This window comes from Rhinoderma darwinii, chromosome 2, assembly GCF_050947455.1.
Source record: "Rhinoderma darwinii isolate aRhiDar2 chromosome 2, aRhiDar2.hap1, whole genome shotgun sequence".
Classification (NCBI taxonomy): Eukaryota; Metazoa; Chordata; class Amphibia; order Anura; family Rhinodermatidae; genus Rhinoderma; species Rhinoderma darwinii.
The window spans coordinates 218,355,458-218,376,983 of NC_134688.1; the positions used below are offsets into that span (position 1 = coordinate 218,355,458).

General features: G+C 43.6%; 1 protein-coding gene across 1 annotated transcript in view; it reads left to right on the forward strand.

The window, feature by feature from the left end:
• The first annotated feature begins 7,971 nt into the window (after positions 1-7,971).
• ANKFY1 (ankyrin repeat and FYVE domain containing 1) overlaps positions 7,972-21,526 on the forward strand; it is a 49,156-nt gene continuing 35,601 nt past the window's right edge. Inside the window, exon 1 of the mRNA XM_075852850.1 lies at positions 7,972-8,115. Within this exon, the coding sequence (XP_075708965.1) occupies positions 7,992-8,115 (124 nt within the window). The 5' untranslated portion in view covers positions 7,972-7,991. The remainder of the gene's footprint in view (positions 8,116-21,526) is intronic.

Sequence of the window (21,526 nt, forward strand, 5' to 3'; positions counted from 1 at the left end):
GGAATCCTCCGGCCACAGTGTTGCCAAAGTTCTGGCCAGATATTCTTCTTGTGGAGGAGCCCCAATAGCATCACTATCCATATATGGACAGTGACGTCATGGGTTCCGCCAGGAGCGGAATCCCCAGCTAGAGAGTTGCTGATGCTCTGACCAGGACATCCGCTTCTAGAGTGTGCCCCTGACATCCCTCTGTCCATATATGGATAGTGACGTCAGGGGCACCTACTGGAGCAGAATCTCCGGCCATCGTTTTGCCGACGTTTAGGCCAGATATTCTGCTAGAGGGAGCCACTGGAGCGAAATCACCGGCCAGAGTGTTGCCAATTATCTGGCCAGGGATTCTGCTCCTAGAGCTAGCCCCTGACGTCACTGTCTATATATCTATCTATCCATCTATATATATATATATATATATATATATATATATGGCACTATCTAAAACGGAGGCGTGAGGCACTGTCTACAGAGCGCACTGTGGCATCATCTACTGGGGGGGGGGTGTGGCACTATCTACAGAGGGCACTGTGGCATTATCTACAGAGAGCACTGTGGCACCATCTGTAGTGGGCTGTGTGTCAATATCTACAGGGAGCAGTGTGTGGCACTATTTACTGGGGGGCAGTGTGGAGCGCCATCTACAAGGGGCACTGAGTGTGGTATTATCTACGCTGGTTTTTACGCTACCAGTAGTGGTCAGCACATATCACCTATCCCTAGTGATAAAGTGAGACATCACCTGCCTGTAAACAACCGGATAACCAGAGGGAGATACCGGCCACGATAGTAGTTGTCAGCCGAACTAGTGCAGACATTTGTCTGATTATTTGTATGCAGAAATTCTGGGAAGAAAGCCACACCCACCAGATAAGCCATGCCCCATGAGACACACCCACCAGATAAGCCATGCCCCATGAGACACACCCACCAGATAAGCCATGCCCCATGAGACACACCCACCAGATAAGCCATGCCCCATGAGACACCCACCAAAGAAGCCACAGCCTAAGGACTAGTCCATACGTGGCAAAGTATTAACTCGTGGAAAATCCGCAGCATAATACAGTAGCAGAGGAGTGGGTGAGATTTCAATAAATTTCATCCACACGCTGCATACGTGATATGCGGATATTCTGCACACAAATTGCCCTGCGGTGCAGTTTTTTAAGCTGCAGCAAGTCAATTGTGGTTGTGGAATCGCCTGTATTTTGTTGCGGGTTTCCCCCAATGAATTCAATGGGGATCTAAAACCGTCAAGTGATGTGACTTTTGTGGTGGAATCGCCACAAAATCGCAACTTAGAAAAAACTTACCTCTGAAGTTCTGCAGTCTGGCCTCCTGGGATGACATTTCATCCCATGTGACCGCTGCAGCCAATTGCCTAATGCTGCGGTTTTCTGCAGCGGACATTCCGGGTCGAAAAACCGCACCACAATTTGGTACGGTTTTTCACCCGGAATTCCCTGTGGCCACCGGGGCGGATAAGCTGTGTACCTCTACGCAGCGTATCCACTCTGTGTGAACTTACCCTAAGTGACCCTGGAAAAAAGAAGGAATCTGTGTGTGGATCATTCACAGAACCCTAATACAACCACAGGTATGGAGTCATTGGTACACAGAGCAAAAAAATATATAATAACTGATGATCAAGGACACTAGGTACATACAGTCTAACTTAAAGAGGCTCCGTCACCAGATTTTCAAACCCCAATCTCGTATTGCAGCAGATCGGCGCTGCAATGTAGATTACAGTAACGTTTTTTTTTTTTTCAAAAACGAGCATTTTTGGCCACGTTATGAGTATTTTTATATTTATGCAAATGAGCCTTTCTTAAGTACAACTGGGCGTGTCTAAAGTTAAGTACAAGTGGGCGTGTATTGTGTATGTACATCTGGGCGTTTTTACTTGTTTTACTAGCTGGGCGTTGTGAATGGAAGTGCATGATGCTGACGAATCAGCATCATCCACTTCTCTTCATTACCACCCAGCTTCTGGCAGTGCACAGAAACACAGCGTGTCCTCGAGAGATCACGCTGTGATGTCACTTCCTGCCCCAGGTCCTGCATCGTGTCGGACGAGCGAGGACACATCGGCACCAGGCGACAGAGGCTACAGTTGATTCTGCAGCAGCATCGGCGTTTGCAGGTAAGTCGATGTAGCCTCTGGTGCCGATGTGTCCTCGCTCGTCCGACACGATGCAGGACCTGGGGCAGGAAGTGACGTCACATCATGATCTCTGGAGAACACGCTGTGTGCCTGTGCACTGCCAGAAGCTGGGTGGTAATGAAGAGAAGTGGATGATGCTGATTCGTCAGCATCATACACTTCCATTCACAACGCCCAGCTAGTAAAACAAGTAAAAACGCCCAGATGTACACACACAATACGCGCCCACTTGTACTTAACTTTAAACACGCCCAGTTGTACTTAAGAAAGGCTCATTTGCATAAATATAAAAATGCTCATAACTTGGCCAAAAATGCTCGTTTTTGAAAAAAAATACGTTACTGTTATCTACATTGCAGCGCCTATCTGCTGCAATACGAGATTGGGGTTTGAAAATCTGGTGACAGAGCCTCTTTAAGCAAGTGCTAATCGAATCTAGTATTACTTGAATCATATGTCACCATATATAGCACAAGAGTATAAGACACGTATTCGGTCCTGTTTAAAGCAGTATATATACCCCTTGGGTGTTTAGTTACCGTGTGGACCACTCAACTTTTAAGGGTAAGACTTGTTACATTGGTCCCCTGGTATTATCAGGCGGACACAGTCTCTTCACTCTGGGCCATTTCATGCTGAATTTCTTCCATGACTTGTGTCCGGAACGGTGTACAGCGCATGTTTATATATACTGCTTTAAACAGGACCGAATACGTGTCTTATACTCTTGTGCTATATATGGTGACATATGATTCAAGGAATACTAGATTCCATTAGCACTTGCTTAAAGGAACAGTGTCACCCCAAAATTTTTTTTTATAGCAGTTTGATGTTAGTGTTTTATTAAAAACGTTTGTATTCATTTGTGTGTTTGTGTGTTACTTTTTTTTATTTTTACACTTTTTCTTCCCTATGGGGGCTGCCATTTTTTTTTTCCATTTCTGTATGTGTCGATTAACGACACATACAGACATGGAATACGGCAGCTCCAGTCCCATAGGGAATGCGAACGGGGCCCGTTCCATCCACTATGGTGTACGCCGTCTGTGTGGGAACGGCGCATGCGCCGCTCCCACACAGTCCAATTTGAAATGCGCGCCGTCCGGCGCCATTTTCCTGTGGACCGGAAGTCGCGGCCGGACAGTAAGATTACTTCCGGTCGCGGCTTCCGGACTTGTGCACATGGAGCAGCGGCAGCAGACGGAGCGGCGGCGGCTGGAGCAGGTAAGTGATTTCTATGTATGTTCGTGTTTCAGTGTGTTTTACTAGTGTATGTTAACCTACTACACTGTGTGTTAGCTCAAAAAATGGCGACACACAGTGTAGGAGGTTTGACCGTTCAATCCCCTCGTTTCTCCCGGCACTAGCCAGGATAAAAGAGGGGGGGATTCTGAGAGCTCACTAGAGCGAGGGATTTTTTCCCAATTTTGCAGCATAAAGCAATGTGGTTGCTTTACCACATGCAATGCTGCAATTTTGGGAATTGCTCCATCTAGTGACCAGTGCTGGGAAATATTATAAATTAGAATCCAATTGAATCCAATTTATAATATTTCCTGACTCGTGAAAAAAATAAAAAAAATTAGAACAATGTTTAATCACCTACACACTAATTGTTTAACTAAAAAAGAAAAAACATTTTTTGCTAACAACACATTCCCTTTAACTCCTTAACGCCGAAGGACGGATATATCCGTCCTCAGCAGCTGCTAGTTCGCGCAGGAGGACGGATATATCCGTCCTGTGATGGCGCGGGTACTGCCAGTGTACCCACGCGATCAGCGGCAGTAGCACGGCTGTTATACACAGCCTGGCTCCTGCTGCAACTGCCGGAATCGAAGCGCGCTCCGATTCCGGCAGTTTAACCCATTAAATGCCGCTGTCAATAGTGACAGCGGCATCTAATGTGTTTGACAGAGGGAGGGAGCTCCCTCTGTCACCCGATCGGCGCCCCCGCAAACAAATCGCGGGTCGCCGTCGGGTTTCCATGACAGCCGGGGGTCTAACAAAGACCCCCAGGTCTGTCTTCCGCAACTGCCTGTTAGGCGATGCCGGAGGCATGACCTAACAGGTTGCCTGTCAGTTTTAGGGCATGACCACACATGGCGGAATTCCTCCGCAACTGTCCGCATCAATGCCGCACCTAATCCGGGTTGCGGATTACGGCTGCGGATCTGCACAAAATGTGCAGAAAATTGATGCGGACTGGCCGCTGCGGACTGCAGGAAAAGTGCTTCCCTTCTCCCTATTCAGTGCAGGATAGAGAGAAGGGACAGCACTTTCCCTAGTGAAAGTCAAAGAAATTCATACTTACCGCCCGTTGTCTTGGTGACGCGTCCCTCTTTCGGCATCCAGCCCGACCTCCCTGGATGACGCTCCAGTCCATGTGACCGCTGCAGCCTGTGCTTGGCCTGTGATTGGCTGCAGCCGTCACTTAGAATGAAACGTCATCCTGGGAGGCCGGACTGGAGACAGACGCAGGGAGTTCTCGGTAAGTATGAACTTATATGTTTTTTTACAGATACATGTATATTGAGATCGGTAGTCACTGTCCCGGGTGCAGAAACAGTTACTGCCGATCGCGTAACTCTTTCAGCACCCTGGACAGTGACTATTTACAGACGTCTCCTAGCAATGCTCCCGTCATTACGGGAGCCCCATTGACTTCCTCAGTCTGGCTGTAGACCTAGAAATACATAGGTCCATCCAGAATGAAGAAATGTCATGGTAGTAAAAACAATACGCTCCGCAGCACACATAAGATCTGCGGACTTCATTGCGGAATTTTGACTCTCCATTGAAGTCAATGGAGAAATTCCGCCATGAGTCCGCAACCAGTCCGCCACTGCTCCGCAACAGACAGAGCATGCTGCGGACACCAAATTCCGCTCCGCAGCCTATGCTCCGCAGCGGAATTGTACGCATCGTGTAAACGAACACTGCTAAATTAAAGTGAAAGTCAATGGAGAAACGGCTCCGCTGCGGATTAACGCTGCGGAGTGTCCGCAGCGGAATTTAAGTGAAATTCCGCCATGTGTGAACCCGCCCTTACACTGACAGGCAATAATGCTTTGGTATACTAAGTATACCAAAGCATTATATATGCGATCGGCACATCGCATAGTGAAGTCCCCTGGTGGGACTTTAAAAAAAAAATGTCAGTCAGTTAAATAAAGTTTGTTGAAAAAAAAAATAATAATTACAGTCAAAATCAAATAAAACTACTTTTTTTTGCAAAAAAAGTGGTTTTATTCAGTAAAAGTGTCAAAACAAATCACACATACACATATATGGTATCCCCGCGATCGTAACAACTTGACCAATAAAATGAACACATTAATTAAACCGCCGGATGAACGGCGTCCAAAAAAACCGCAAAAAACAACGGCAAATCTCTCTCTTTTCTCCCATTCCCCCCATAAAAAATAAAATAAAAGTTAATCTATAAGTCCTATGTACCCCAAAATAGTACTAATGAAAACTACACATTGGCCCGCAAAAATCAAGCCCACATACGGCCACATCGACGGAAAAATAAAATAATGACGGCTCTTGGAACGCGGCGATGCAAAAACAAGTAATTTTTTTCTAAAAGGGTTTTTATTGTGCAAACGTAGAAAAAACATAAAACCTTTAGATATTTGGTATCCCCGTAATCGTGCCGACCCATAGAATAAAGTTAACATGTTATTTACGCTGCATAGTAAACGGCGTAAATTTATAACATGAAAATTAATGCTGGAATAGCTGCTTATTTTCAATTCTCTCCTAAAATAAAGTTAATAAAAGTTAATCAATATATTGTAAGCATCTAAAAATGGTGCAATTACAAAATACAACTCGTCCCGCAAAAAAACAAGCCCTTATACGGCTATGTCGACGGAATAAAAAAAAAGTTACGACTCTTGGAATGCGACCATGAAAAAGCAAAAAATAATCCTTGGTCATTAACGTGCAAAATGGCCCGGTCATTAAGGGGTTAAGTTAGACTGTATGTACCTAGTGTCCTTGATCATGAGTTATTATATATTTTTTTGCTCTGTGTAGCAATGACTCCATACCTGTGGTTGTATTCGGGTTCTGTGAATGATCCACACACAGATTCCTTCTTTAGAAAATCCTCGTTCTGTTTTTATATATTCTGTGTTTATAATATTGTATGTAATAAAATTGATATATCTTTCTATGATTTGTGGCGTAATGACTCCTTGTTCTCAAGTGTTTGGTATGTTGCATTGGAGTTTGCTGCTCAGTATTGATATTTTGGAGGTGTTTTGAAAACTTATTGGGTTACACCTAACCAGTTACTGCACCTGTGAGACAATTGTGTTGATAATTGTAGATAGTCTGCAAAAGAGAGCCGTGAGAACACATACATAAGGCCAAAAAAACATTTGTCCAAAAGGGGTAAGGGTAAAATGTAAAAGCACAATAGCAAAGGCAGAGAGAGGAACAGGCAGTGGAACAATGGGATAACCAGTAGAAATATGCCAGGAGCCCAATTACACATCCAACACGTTTCGCCACAAGGCTTCTCCCTATGTGTTTGTTTGGTGATTTTACATTTTACCTTTATCCCTTTTGAACAAACTTTTTTGGCCTTATGTATGTGTTCTCAGGGCTCTCTTTTGCAGACTATCTACAATGTATCAGTCCATGGTATAGGTGTTATTGCCAGTAGCCCACTCAGAAATTGTTTGTCTGTGTGTACTCTTTTTTTGATACCCATTGTTTTTTATGCTATTATTGTAATTTTTAACATATGTCTTAAAAAAATCATGTGTTTTATATGCCTAAACACTTGTGGACCTAAAACACTGTCATTCTTTGGTGTGTTCTTTAACCCCTTCTCCATATCCGCCGTATATATACGGTGCACGTCGGTTGGGGGAGTATGGAGCTCGCTTGCGGAGCCCGCTCCATAGAACGAGCGTGGCGGCTGTGTGTTACAGCCGATACTTCAAGGTAACGAGCGGCATCCCGCTCGTTTAACCTGTTAAACGGCGGCCCCCTGTAACGTTGCATTGCCCCCCCCCCCCGCGACTTGATCGCAGGGTGCCGTTGGTTGGCATGGCAGCCTGGGGGCCTAATGAAGGTCTGCAATTTTTGTACTCCTATGAAGCCCTGACCCTGGCAGGGCTTCATAGGAGAGTGTCACGATATACTGCAATATATTAGTATTTGTATAAAAAATATATAAATTTGGTATCACCGTAATCGTATTGACCCGCAGAATAATGTTAACATGCTGTTTTTACCGCATGTTCTATAACTCGTCCCGCAAAAAACAAGCCCTCATATGCCAATATTGATGGAAAAATAAAAAAGGTATGACTTTTGGAAGGTGGGGAGGAAAAACTAAAGTGAAAATCCGAAAACCGGTTGCGGCGGGAAAGGGTTAAAATATGTGTCATTTATAATACTGGTCTCATCATATAGGGCAAAGGTCACTTGGGCCCCCTTAGGCTCCAGAGCCCAGGTGCGACCACAACCTCTGCACCCCTATGGTGAGGGTGATTTTTTTCTTTTTCTGTTTTAAAACTTTGTTATTGCAGACTGATAGAAATCTATTCTAGAAATCAAGTTTATTTAACCTACTTGAAACTTTTAAAAAATAAATATCATGCGGCAAAAAAAATAAAAAATATATCACCCTCACTATTTGTAGAGAATAATCCTCTAATGTGCGATGAGAGGATTTCCCATCCACTGTGATAGAGCAGGAGCCGCGGCGTGAAGAGGACTTTCGGTATTTTCTTCCTTCCTCCACTAGATGGTGCCAGACGCCTTTTTTGTTTACTAGAAGTCGCAAACACAAAGGCAGCGAATGAGTCAATGGGTTTCCTTTCTCTCACATCTCCCGGGAACTACCTCACCCCGCCTGCCCGTGTTACTTCCCATCTACCCGCTCTTCTCGCGATATCAGCCGGGCGGATCCATCATGGCGGAAGGTAAAGAAGTGGCCCTGGGGGAACCTCAGGGGGGCTTTAGAGAGGGGTCTGGTGGCAGGTCACTGAGTGATAGGGCTGCTACAGCAGCCGACAGCAGGGGGCGGAAGTACAGGTGTGTGCGTGTGTCTGGCACAGTCTGGTCAGGTGACCCGCGGCTCACTAGTCATTATGCTGTCAGTCTATAAGTGGCTAGTGTCAAAGTGTAGGGCGGGCAGTGTCCTCATGTACGCGGTGCACTGTGGGCTCTGTAGTCGTGACATCCCCAGCTAGCCGATGGATATAGGGGTTGTACCCTGTCAGTGGTCATTGCTGAGGCTACACAGGCAGCTACAGTGTACGGGAATATGTGTTGTGCAACAGCCCCAGTCCATAAGAAATACGCTGAGCCTTGGTGTGTCAGCCCCAGTCCATAGGAATACATTGAGTTGTGGCACTACAGCCCCAGTCCATAGGAATACATTGAGTCGTAGCACTACAGCCCAAACGCATAGGAATACATTGAGTTGTGGCACTACAGCCCAAATCCATAGGAATACATTGAGTTGTGGCACTACAGCCCAAATCCATAGGAATACATTGAGTTGTGGCACTACAGCCCAAATCCATAGGAATACATTGAGTTGTAGCACTACAGCCCAAATCCATAGGAATACATTGAGTCGTAGCACTACAGCCCAAATCCATAGGAATACATTGAGTCGTGGTACTACAGCCCAAATCCATAGGAATACATTGTCGTGGCACTACAGCCCAAATCCATAGGAATACATTGAGTTGTGGCACTACAGCCCAAATCCATAGGAATACATTGAGTTGTGGCACTACAGCCCAAATCCATAGGAATACATTGAGTCGTGGTACTACAGCCCAAATCCATAGGAATACATTGTCGTGGCACTACAGCCCAAATCCATAGGAATACATTGAGTTGTGGCACTACAGCCCAAATCTATAGGAATACATTGAGTCGTGGTACTACAGCCCAAATCCATAGGAATACATTGTCGTGGCACTACAGCCCAAATCCATAGGAATACATTGTCGTGGCACTACAGCCGCAGTCCATAGGAATACATTGTCGTGGCACTACAGCCCAAATCCATAGGAATACATTGAGTTGTGGCACTACAGCCCAAATCCATAGGAATACATTGAGTCGTGGTACTACAGCCCAAATCCATAGGAATACATTGTCGTGGCACTACAGCCCAAATCCATAGGAATACATTGTCGTGGCACTACAGCCGCAGTCCATAGGAATACATTGAGTCGTGGCACTACAGCCCCAGTCCATAGGAATACATTGAGTCGTGGCACTACAGCCCAAATCCATAGGAATACATTGTCGTGGCACTACAGCAGTAGTCCATTGGAATACATTGTCGTGGCACTACAGCCTAAATCCATAGGAAAACATTGTCGTGGCACTACAGCCGCAGTCCATAGGAATACATTGAGTTGTGGCACTACAGCCGCAGTCAATAGGAATACATTGAGTCATGGCACTACAGCCCCAGTCCATAGGAATACATTGAGTCGTGGCACTATAGCCCCAGTCCATTGGAATACATTGAGTCCTGGCACTACAGCCCCAGTCCACTGGAATACATTGAGTCGTGGCACTACAGCCCCAGTCCATTGGAATACATTGAGTCGTGGCACTACAGCCCCAGTCCATTGGAATACATTGAGTCGTGGCACTACAGCCCCAGTCCATTGGAATACATTGAGTCGTAGCACTACAGCCCCAGTCCATAGGAATACATTGTCGTGGCACTACAGCTCGAGTTCATAGGAATACCTGGGGTGTAGCCCACAGCAGGGAAACCTTTGTACCTCACAAGTGTTAAGAAAAAAATAACAAAATTCACTATTCGTTATTACTAAGGACTATTATAAAGTATAGGAGAGAAGATCACCAGCTACTGTCGTGGGTCAATATGTGTTCACCAAGTTATCTGATTGCTGGTGAATGTAGTGATCAGACCACAGGCTTAGACCTGAACCTTGCAAGCCATCCTTGCGGGCAGAGAAGCTTTCCTGCAGTTAAACTGTTGGTGTGAAGATAAGCGGTGCCACCTTCTCGTTCCTAATCTGGTAATGAACGGGGGACTCTGCTGTGGCAGGATAACTTGGTGCTGTCTGTAGTAACCGCTATTGTATATGTGATGATACATATGATACCAGTGTATATAGCACGGGCTTCTCCCTAGTTCAAGCTTACACAAGTGAATGAAAGAAGATGATTTAGATCTTCAATTTTTTTGTTGCAAATGTATGTTTCAATAGTCATGTGTATTACTGATGTCTCTATATGACCCCACTGCCTCTGCTATACTGTCAGGACGTTATTTGCATGGTGATCGCGGTCACAGCGGAGTACTCACACCTTTGCCACAGGAAGGAATCTGAACTTACAATGTTCTTTATTAAACCAAGTATTCGCTTTCTTTCTTGAATATTTCAGTAACTAGACTATACATTTTTACTGTCACGGTGACGTTACATTTTACATTACATAGAGCAGTTCTAGAAATCTGAAAAACCACCTGTGAATATAAATCCTTCATGTCCTCATCTGTCAAGTTGTCCACGTTCGTGTATGGCCATTTCTCCCAGACTCCTGCACGGTAAATCTGTACAATTATGCTGTGTCCTTTCCCTTGCTCCTATATCACAGCATACATGTTCAGACTCTAGAAAAGCTGGGTGAAAGTTTAAAGAAGCACTCCGCGTTTATGTCCCCCGCTCCCACCTGTTGTAAATGTGATGTGTCTTGAGTTACCTGGTGCTGTATTTCGCAAGACTCCGTTCCGGGCTGCCATGGGGTCATGTGATCTGTACTCTGATAACCCAAAACCTACAATGCAAGTCTATGGGACTCACTCACATCCAGGCTTTCATAGACTTCAATTGAGAGCCTGACTGCTGGTCCCTATAGGGTACAGGGAGTCAGAATGAAGTTCACGTGACCCCACGACACCCCGGAACGGACCGGCAGACTGAAATAGAGCACCAGCTTAGTAAACACGCATTACGCTGCAGAAAGGAAGAATTGGTGTATTTGCTACTGCCAAGAGTTTATTTTCATCCTTGTAGATTAGGTTTACCTTGATGGTTTTATTGAGGATAGTCTTCCAAATATCGGGCTTTGTGCAGTGCCATGTTATTGATAGCTTAAGCCCTCACGAGGGCCCCAATCTTATACATGCCATGGCTGGTAGACTGTAAGGCTAGACTCACACGAGCATTTTCAGTCCGTGATATATATACGGTCCGTACGTCGGCGCATTTCCCGGACCCAACACACTGCAGCGAGCCGGGCTCCGAGCATCATAGTTATCTAGTACTGGCATTTCTGTGGCAATGCATCACTGGTTGGTCTTTGTACACTCGGCCTCCTGTGATGATGTTTTCATCAGATGTGGCAGCTGCAGCGATCACGTGATGAAATATTGGACAGAAATTTTTACTAAATAAGGAAAAGTGTAAAACAAAATAAAAAATACACCTATACGTTATCGCTGCAATCGTAACGACCCGAACAATAAAGGTAACCCATTAATTAAACCGCATGGTGAGCGTCGTATAAAAAAACAATGACAAAGTTGCTTTTTTTTCCATCCCCCACCCCCAAAAAAAATATAATAAGTTAATCAAGAAGTCCCATGTACTCCAAAATAGTACCAATAAAAACTATACCTGGTCCCACAAAAAAACAAGTCCACATATGGCTACATTGACAGAAAAATACGAAAGGTACTGCTCTTGGAATGCAGCGATGCGAAAAACAAATTTTTTTGTTTTTATGGTGCCAACGTAGTAAAACATAAAAAAAAAACCTCTACATATTTGGTATTGGCAGTCATACGCCGCATAGCGAAGAGTAAATTTTAAAATGAAAAATAACTGATGTTTTTTCACAATTCTCTTCCCAAAACAAGATAATAAAAGCTAATCAATATATTATATGCACCCAAAAATGGTGCAATTGAAAAATACAACTAGTCCTGCAAAACACAAGCCCTTATATGCCTATGTCGACGGAAAAATAAAAAAGTTGTGACTCTTGGATTGCGAAAATCAGAAAATGAAAAAGAATGCTTGGTCCTTAAATACTATGTACACCTCATTTTTAAAAACCAAATAAAACAGTGCATTAGTTTGACTGGTGCAACACATTTTATTAAAAATAATTGTAACTTTTTCGGATACAGCTGCTTTGTATCCTGTATACAGAGCAGCTGTATCTAGCGCTGAAACCTGTATCTGTCAGGTCAGCAGGACTGACTGGTTCACGGACAGTGGGGCCTGCGTGTCTCTGACATGCAGGATCGAGCTGTTAGGGCTTGTCCACACGTAGCGTAATTGCTTCGTATTTTCCGTACGGAATTACGGACGGAAAATCCGCGGCAGAATACAGTAGCAGCAAAGTGGGTGAGAGTTAACAAATCTCATCCACACGCTGCGTAAAAATTCCGACCAGAAATTGACCTGCGGTGCGTATTTTTCGTACCGCGGTATGCAGAAAGTGGACAGAATTGCTGGGTTTTTCAGAGGAGGTGTTACCATCTCCCAACATTGTGTAAAACGCAGCAAAATACGCACCATTTTCTTCATTCAAAAACAGCCACAGCGAAAAGTCTGGTACTTTCAATGGAAATTTTCTGCAGCAATTCCGTTACGTGTGGACAAGCCCTTATCAATCACATCTAAGTTCATAACATGGATGTGATCGATAACGATTGATAACAGCTCGATCCTGCATGTCAGGGACATGCAGGACCCGCTGTCACTGAACCCGTCAGTGCTGCTGACCTGACACACAGATTTCAGCACTAGATACAGCTGCTCTTTATAGGGGATACAAAGCAGCTGTATCTAATTTTTAATAAAAAGTAATTAGAAAGTTGCACCAATCACACTGATGTACATAGCCTTTAAGGCCAAAATAGGTCTGGTCATTAACCCCTTCCCGCTCCTGGACGTACTATTAGGTCATGGTAGCTGTATCGTTCGTGCTCCATGACCTAATAGTACGTCCTGCATTCAGCACAGTGACGCTCGCGCCCCACGCGTTCATAAGCTGTGATAGCTGCTGTTTCCGACAGCAGGCTATCACAGCTTAGCGATCGCCGCTATTGGCTAGTCAGTGACTAACTGAGCAATAGCGGTGATCGGTCTCTTCACTTCCTCTCCCTGACATCACATTCTGCTGCAACCGCCGTGAACGCCTCTGTTGGAGTTAGCGCGGCGTTCAGAGCGGTTGTGAGCAGAGAGACAGAAGAGAGAAGTGAAAAAAGTTACAAAAAGCACTTCTTTTTTTTGGGCTTCCCACCTTCCCATCCACTACCCACTCCTGTTCCCTTCCTCCTTGGGTTCCCCCCACGTTTTTGGCCAGTGATCTCCTTTCACTGACCACTTTTCAGTCTTCAGGGCCAAATTTCTTGGTTCCTGGGGATTTTGTTTTCATTTTTTTCTATATAAAATATATAAAACAAAAATAATTTAAAAATGTAAAAAAACAGAAAAAAATTGTTCGTTTAGCCAATTTTGACAATTTAACTGGTTAGATTAGTATTACGTTTAGTGTCAGGGAACCGTCAAAAGCGTAGTTAGGTATAGCGTCAGGGAATTTAGCGTCAGGAATCCGTCACCGTAGTTATGTTTAGGGTATGTGCACACAACCTCTTTTCAGACGTAATGGAGGCGTTTTACGCCTCGAATTACGCCTGAAAAATCACCCCTAATACGCCTACAAACATCTTCTCATTGCTTTCAATGGGAATTACGATGTTCTGTTCCCACGAGCCTTTATTTTACGCTTCACTGTCAAAAAACGGAGCGTAAAAAGACGCTCCGTAAAAAGAAGTAGCATGTTACTTCTTGAGGCGTTTTTTGGAGCTGATTTTCCATTGAATACTATGAAAAACGCCTCAAAAAACGTCTGAAAAGAAGCCTCAAAAGAAGCTCCAAATTTCATTCTCAGCTTCAAAAACACCTGAAAATCAGAGGCTGTTTGCTCTGAAATCAGCTCCGTATTTTTAAGACGTTTTTTTGTTAAGCGTGTGAACATACCCTTAGTGTTAGGGATCCATCACCGTAGTTAGGTTTAGCGTTAGGGAAATTCACATAAAATCTAGTTAGGTTTAGCGTCAGGCACCCGTCACCGTAGTTAGGTTTAGCGCCAGGGAAGTTCGGAATTAATCTAGTTTCTATTTAGTGTCAGGGAATCGTCGCCGTAGTTAGGTTTAGTGTTAGGGAAGTTCACATAAAATTTAGTTAGGTTTAGTGTTAGGAATCCTCGCCCTAGTTAGTTTTAGTGTCAGGGAAGTCCACTTGTTCTCTAAAAACAAACAAAACACGCTTTTGTGCTAGCCTATTGCTCCCAGTTAGGGAATTATTTTTTTTTGCTGTATATACATTTTGTCTAAGCGCAACAAACATGTCCCAACGGATATTTACTGCCGAAGAGGCATATTCATTTCTGGCCTCCGACACAGACTCGTCGGGTGGTGAGACTTTTATTTGTCGACCTCCTCATCCAGTGATGAAGAGGAGGGACCCGCTAGGCGACGCCCCAGGACCACCACCATAGTTGAAATCCCTGAGAGAAGTGACCCTGCAACAAGTGATACCCCCGAGCGAAGTGACCCCATTTGGACACCCAGACCAGACAATTATGAACCCCAAATCCCTGAGTACACGGGCAACTCAGGGATCAAATTTAACACGGCAGGGCTCAGTGAGATGGACTTTTTTAAGTTCTTTTTGCTGATGACTTTATAGAGCTTATGGTGTCCCAGACTAATTTATATGCCCAACCGTACATAACAAAGAACCCCACATCATTTTATGCCCAATCCCACAGGTGGACACCTGTAGACGCAGCAGAGTTGGGCAAGTTCTGGGGACTGCTCTTGAACATGGGGCTTCTGAAAAAGCCATCCATTAGGACCTACTGGAGCACAGACATCTTATACCACACCCCGATATACCGTATGGCCATGTCCAGGATGCGTTATGAGGCAATACTTTGCTTCCTACATTATGCCGATAATGAGCAGTGCCCACCCCGAGATGACCCCAGTTTTGGCTGTTTATATAAACTGAGACCCCTATTAGACCATTTCAGTGCCCGGTTTGCCCAAGCATACACCCCCGAGAAGTGTATTTCTGTTAATGAGTCCCTTGTACATTTTAAAGGGAGGCTTCAATTCCGCCAGTACCTGCTAAATAATAGGGCAAGGTATGGCGTGAAGATGTATAAGCTGTGCGAGAGTGCATCAGGGTATACCTACAAATTTAGGATATTTGAAGAGAAGGACACCAGTATTCCGCCCCCAGAATGCCCCCACTTACTGGGAATTCGCGCCAAAATTGTGTGGGATTTGGTGTACCCACTGCTGGACCAGGGTTACCACCTCTACCTGGATAATTTTTATACCAGCATCCCACTCTTCAACTGCCACGCTTCCAGAAGTACTGCGGCATGCGGCACTGCTAGAAGAAATCAGAGAGGCCTCCCTAAGACTCTGCTTGGGCAAACACTCAGAAGGGGTGAGAGCAGGGCACAATCTAGCAGCAACATATTGTGTGTCAAGTACAAGGACAAGAGAGATGTCCTTGTATTGACAACAATACATGCCCACACCAGTACCCATGTACCTGTACGAGGTACCACTACAGAGACACCCAAACCAGACTGCATCCTGGACTACAATAGGTACATGGGAGGGGTGGACTTGTCAGATCAAGTCCTGAAGCCCTACAGCGCCATGCGGAAAAGCTCCAGTAGGCCAAATGGTGGTCCTTCCCTTCTGAGCCCTCCCATGGGCCCAAACGGCAGTTTATTACCACAAATGGGGTATTGCCGCACTCAGGAGAAATTGGGCAAAAAAATGAGGCATTTTGGTAAAAAAATAACATCTTATTGAAACAAATATCCTTTTTTAAATTTCACAGCCCAATTCAAATACGTGCTGTGAAAAAACTGTGTGGTCAAAATGGTAACAACAACCATAACTAAATTCCTTGAGAGGTGTAGTTTCTAAAATGGGGTCACTTTTGGGGGGATTCCTACTGTTTTGGCACCTCAACACCTCTTCAAACCTGGCATGCTGCCTAGAATATATTCTAATAAAAAAGAGGACTCAAAATGCACTAGGTGCTTCTTTGCTTCTGGGGCTTGTGTTTTAGTCCACAAGCGCACTAGAGCCACATGTGGGACATTTCTAAAAACTGCAGAATCTGGACAATACATATTTAGTAGTGTTTCTCTGGTAAAACCTTCTGTGTTACAGAAAAAAAATTGAATAAAAATGAAATTTGCAAATTTCACCTCCACTTTGCTTTAATTCCTGTGAAATGTCTAAAGGGTTAATAAACTTTCTAAATGCTGTTTTGAATACTTTGAGGGGTCTAGTTTTTAAAATGGGGTTTCTAATAAATTTTTTCTTAAAAATATGAGAAATTGCAGTTTATGTTCTAAGCCTTGTAACGTCCAAGAAAAATAAAATAATGTTCAAAAAACGATGCAAATCTAAATTAGACATATGGGAAATGTGAACTAGTAACTATTTTGTGTGGTATAACCATCTGCCTTACAAGCAGATACATTTGAATTCAGAAAAGTGCTATTTTTTTCAAATTTTCTCTAAATTTTGCTATTTTTCACAAATAAACACTGAATATATCGACCAAATGTTACCACTAACATAAAGCTCAATGTGTCACGAGAAAACAGTCTCAGAATCGCTTGGATAGGTTTAAGCATTTCAAAGTTATTACCACATAAACGGAAATATGTCAGATTTGAAAAATAGGCCCTGAGCCTTAAGGCCCAAACTAGGCTGCGTCCTTAAGGGGTTAATATTTGTCCTATCTCTTAACCCCTTAAGGACGCAGCCTAGTTTTGGCCTTAAGGCTCAGAGCCCATTTTTCAAATCTGACATATTTCACTTTATGTGGTAATAACGTCGGAATGCTTAAACCTACCCAAGCGATTCTGAGATTGTTTTCTCGTGACACATTGGGCTTCATGTTCGTGGTAAAATTTGGTCGATATATTCAGTGTTTATTGGTGAAAAATTGCAAAATTTAGAGAAAATTTTGAAAAAATGGCATTTTTCAGAATTTAAATGCATCTGCTTGTAAAACAGACGGTTATACCACCCAAAATAGTTACTAGTTCACATTTCCCATATGTCTACTTTAGATTGGCATCGTTTTTTGAACATTCTTTTATTTTTCTTGGACGTTACAAGGCTTAGAACATAAACAGCAATTTCTCATATTTTTAAGAAAATTTAAAAAGCCTTTTTTTTAAGGTACCTCTTGAGTTCTGAAGTGGCTTTGTGGGGCCTATGTATTAGAAACCCTGATAAAACACCCCATTTTAAAAACTAGACCCCTCAAAGTATTCAAAACAGCAGTTATAAAGTTTTTTAACCCTTCAGGCATTTCACAGGAATTAAAGCAAAGTGGAGGTGAAATTTGCAAATTTCATTTTTCTTGCTGAATTTCAATTTTATTCATTTTTTTTTCTGTAACACAGAAGGTTTTACCAGAGAAACACTACTAAATATGTATTTTCCAGATTCTGCAGTTTTTAGAAATGTCCCACATGTGGCCCTACTGCGCTGGTGGACTAAAAGACAAGCCTCAGAGGTATCAAAGCAATGGAAACCCACCAAAAGTGACCCCATTTTGGAAACTACACCCCTCAAGGAATTCATTTATGGTTGTTGTTAGCATTTTGACCGCACAGTTTTTTCACAGCACCTATTTCAATTGGGCTGTGACATTAAAAAAATGTCATTTTTTCCAATAAGATGTAATTTTTTACCAAAATTTCTTATTTTCACAGGGAACAAAATACTCAATTTTGTTGCCCAATTTCTCCTGAGTGCATCAATACCCCATTTGTGGCAATAAACTGCCGCTTGGTCCCATGGGAGGCCTCAGAAGGGAAGGAGCGCTGTGTGTTCTTTGGAGTACAGATTTTGCTGGTTTGGTTTTCGTGTGCCATGTCGCATTTGCAGAGCCCCAGAGGTATCAAAGCAATGGAAACCCACCAGAAGTGACCCCATTTTGGAAACTACACCCCTCAAGGAATTCATTTATGGGTAATGTGACCATTTAGACCCCATAGTTTCTTCACAGAACTTATTTGAATTGGGCTGGGAATTTAAAAAAAATATATTTTTTCCAATAATATGTCATTTTAGCTCAAAAATTCTTATTTTCACAAGAAATAAAATACTCAATTTTGTTGCCCAATTTGTCCTGAGTGCGGCAATACCCCATTTGTGGTGATAAACTGCCGTTTGGGCCCATGGGAGGCCTCAGAAGGGAAGGAGCGCTGTGTGTTCTTTGGAGTACAGATTTTGTTGGATTGGTTTTCGGGTGCCATGTCACATTTGCAGAGCCCCAGAAGTATCAAAGCAATGGAAACCCACCAGAAGTGACCCCATTTTGGAAACTACACCCCTCAAGGAATTCATTTATGGGTAATGTGACCATTTAGACCCCATAGTTTCTTCACAGAACTTATTTGAATTGGGCTGGGAATGAAAACAAAATTATTTTTGTCAAATAATATGTAGTTTTGGCTGAAAATTTCTTATTTTCACAAGAAACAAAATACCCCATTCTGTTGTGCAATTTGTTCTGAGTGCCGCAATACCCCATTTGTTGTGATAAACTGCCGTTTGGGCCCATGGGAGGGCTCAGAAGGAAAGGACCACCATTTGGCCTACTCGGGATTTTCTAGTGCGAAGTCATGTATGCAGAAGCCCCTGAGGTACCAGTACAGTTGAAACCCGCAAGAAGTGACCCCGTTTTAAAAACTACACCCTTAAGGCATTCATCTAGAGGTGTAGTGACCATTTTGACCGGAGACCTACACCCCATAAACTGTAATGTGGGTTCTCCCGGGTATGGCAATACCCTACATGTGGCTGTTATCAGCTGCCTGGACACACAGCAGGGCCCAGAGGGGAAAGACGAGGGGGGATAAGCTGTGCGGAGTGCATCAGGGTAAGTAAAATTGGGGTAAATTATAAACCAAGGGATGTATGATAAATTTTAAAACACTTTCATACAGAGCTCTGGTTATTCGGGACACGTGTCACATTGATATATTGTGTCCTCCCTTATCCCCCACTTATAGCAGACTTTGCACCTCTTTTGACTTTTTCCCTTCTTGCCAGTTTGGGGAACTTCCCCTGGAAAGTGTTGCCCTGGTACGATGCGTGTGGGCTCGCTTCCAGAAGTACTGGGTGCCCCCCCCTTCTTGGTCCCTAAAGATTAGGTTCTTGATAATCACCTCTTGAAATTCCAGGAAAGTTCCCGTCTGGCCTGCACATCGACGTAGCACGTACGCATTGTACAAAGCCATCTATATGATGTTCCCGGCCAGCTTCTTATACCACACCGCATGGCGCTGTAGGGCTTCAGGGCTTGATCTTACAAGTCCATCACTCCCATGTACCTATTGTAGTCCAGGATGCAGTCTGGTTTGGGGGTGGCCTTTCCTTCATATATCCTAAACCTGTAGGTATACCCTGATGCACTCTCACAGCTTATACATCTTCACGCCATACCTTGCCCTCTTACCCGGCAGGTACTCGTGGAATTGAACCCTCCCTTTAAAATGTACCAGGGACTCATCAATAGAAATACACTTCTCGGGGGTGTATGCTTGGGAAAACCGGGCACTGGAACGGTCTAATAGGGGTCTCCGTTTAGACAAACGGTCAAAACTGGGGTAATCTCGGGGTGGGCACGGCTCATTATCAGTATAATGTAAGAAGCGAAGTATTGCCTCATTTATTTATTTTTTTAGGTTCCAGTTCAGTTCTGAAGTTGCTTTGAGGGGCCCATATATTAGAAACCCCTATCAAATACCCCATTTTAGAAACTAGACCCCTCAAAGTATTCACAACAGCATGTAGAAAGTTTATGAACCCTTTAGGTGTTTCACAAAAATTTAGAGCAAAGTAGAGGTGAAATTTACATTTTTTTTTTGTCAGAAAATCCTCTTTATACCATTTTTTTTATAACACAAAAGGATTTATCACAGAAACGCAACTTAATACGTATTGCCCAGATTCTGCAGTTTAGAGAAATATCCCACATGTGGCCCTTGGGCGGTAATGGAGTGAAGCACCGGCCTCCGAAGCAAAGGAGCACCCAGTGGATTTTGAGGCCTCTTTTTTATTAGGCACCATGTCCGGTTTGAAGAGGTCTTGTGGTGCCAAAACATTGGGAACTCCCCAAAAGTGACCCCAATTTGGAAACTAGACCCCTTGAGGAATCCATTGTAGTTTTCTTGGGGTGCATGCGGCTTTTTGATCAGTTTTTATTCTATTTTTAGGTGGCGTGGTGACTAAAAAACAGCAATTCTACTATTGTTTTTTTTTCGTTTTTTTTTACAGCGTTCACCGTGCGCTATAAATGACATATTCACTTTATTCTGCGGGGCGATACGATTACGGCGATACCAGATGTTTATAGTTTTTTTTTATGTCTTATGGCGTTTGCACAATAAAATACGTTTTGTAAACAATCATTCACTTTTTGTGTTACCATATTCTAAGAGCCATAACGTTTTTATTTTTCAATCAATAAAGCCGTGCAAGGACTTATTTTTTGCGTAACGAACTGTAGTTTCGATCAGTACCATTTTTAGGCACATGCGACTTTTTGATCTCTTTTTATTCCTTTTTTTTGGGAGGTGAAGTGACCAAAGAATTGTGATTGTGGTTCGGTTTATTATTATTTTATTTTACGGCGTTCACCGTGCGGGATAAATAATGAAATAATTTTGTAGTTCAGGCCGTTACGGACGCGGCGATACCAATTATGTATAGTTTGTTTGTTTATATATTTTTATTAATAATAAAGGACTGATAAGGGAAAAGGTGGGATTTTTACTTTTATTACTTTTAAACCTTTTATTTTCTAATTTTTACACATCTTTTTTTAACTTTTTTTTCACTTTATTACTTTGTCCCACTAGGGGACATGAGGGCAGGAGGCTCTGATCGCTATTCTAATACACTGCACTACATGCGTAGTGCAGTGTATTAGAACTGTCAGCTACTCACTGACAGCAAGCATAGTGGGTCCTGACGTTGTCAGGACCCACTAGGCTTCCGTCTATGGCATAGCCGGACGCCATTGTTTGGTGTCCGGTTGCCATAGTCACCATCGCCGGCCGCTATCGCGTAGCAGGCCGGCGATGGCAGCTTAACCCCTAAAAAGCCGCGATCTCTATAGAACGCGGCTTTTAAGGGGTTAATCAGCGGGGACACAGCGATCGGTCCCCGCTGTAGGAGCTGTGACAGCTGCTGAACAAGACAGCAGCGTCACAGCTCCTGTATGTGTCGGGAGGACGGCCGAAACG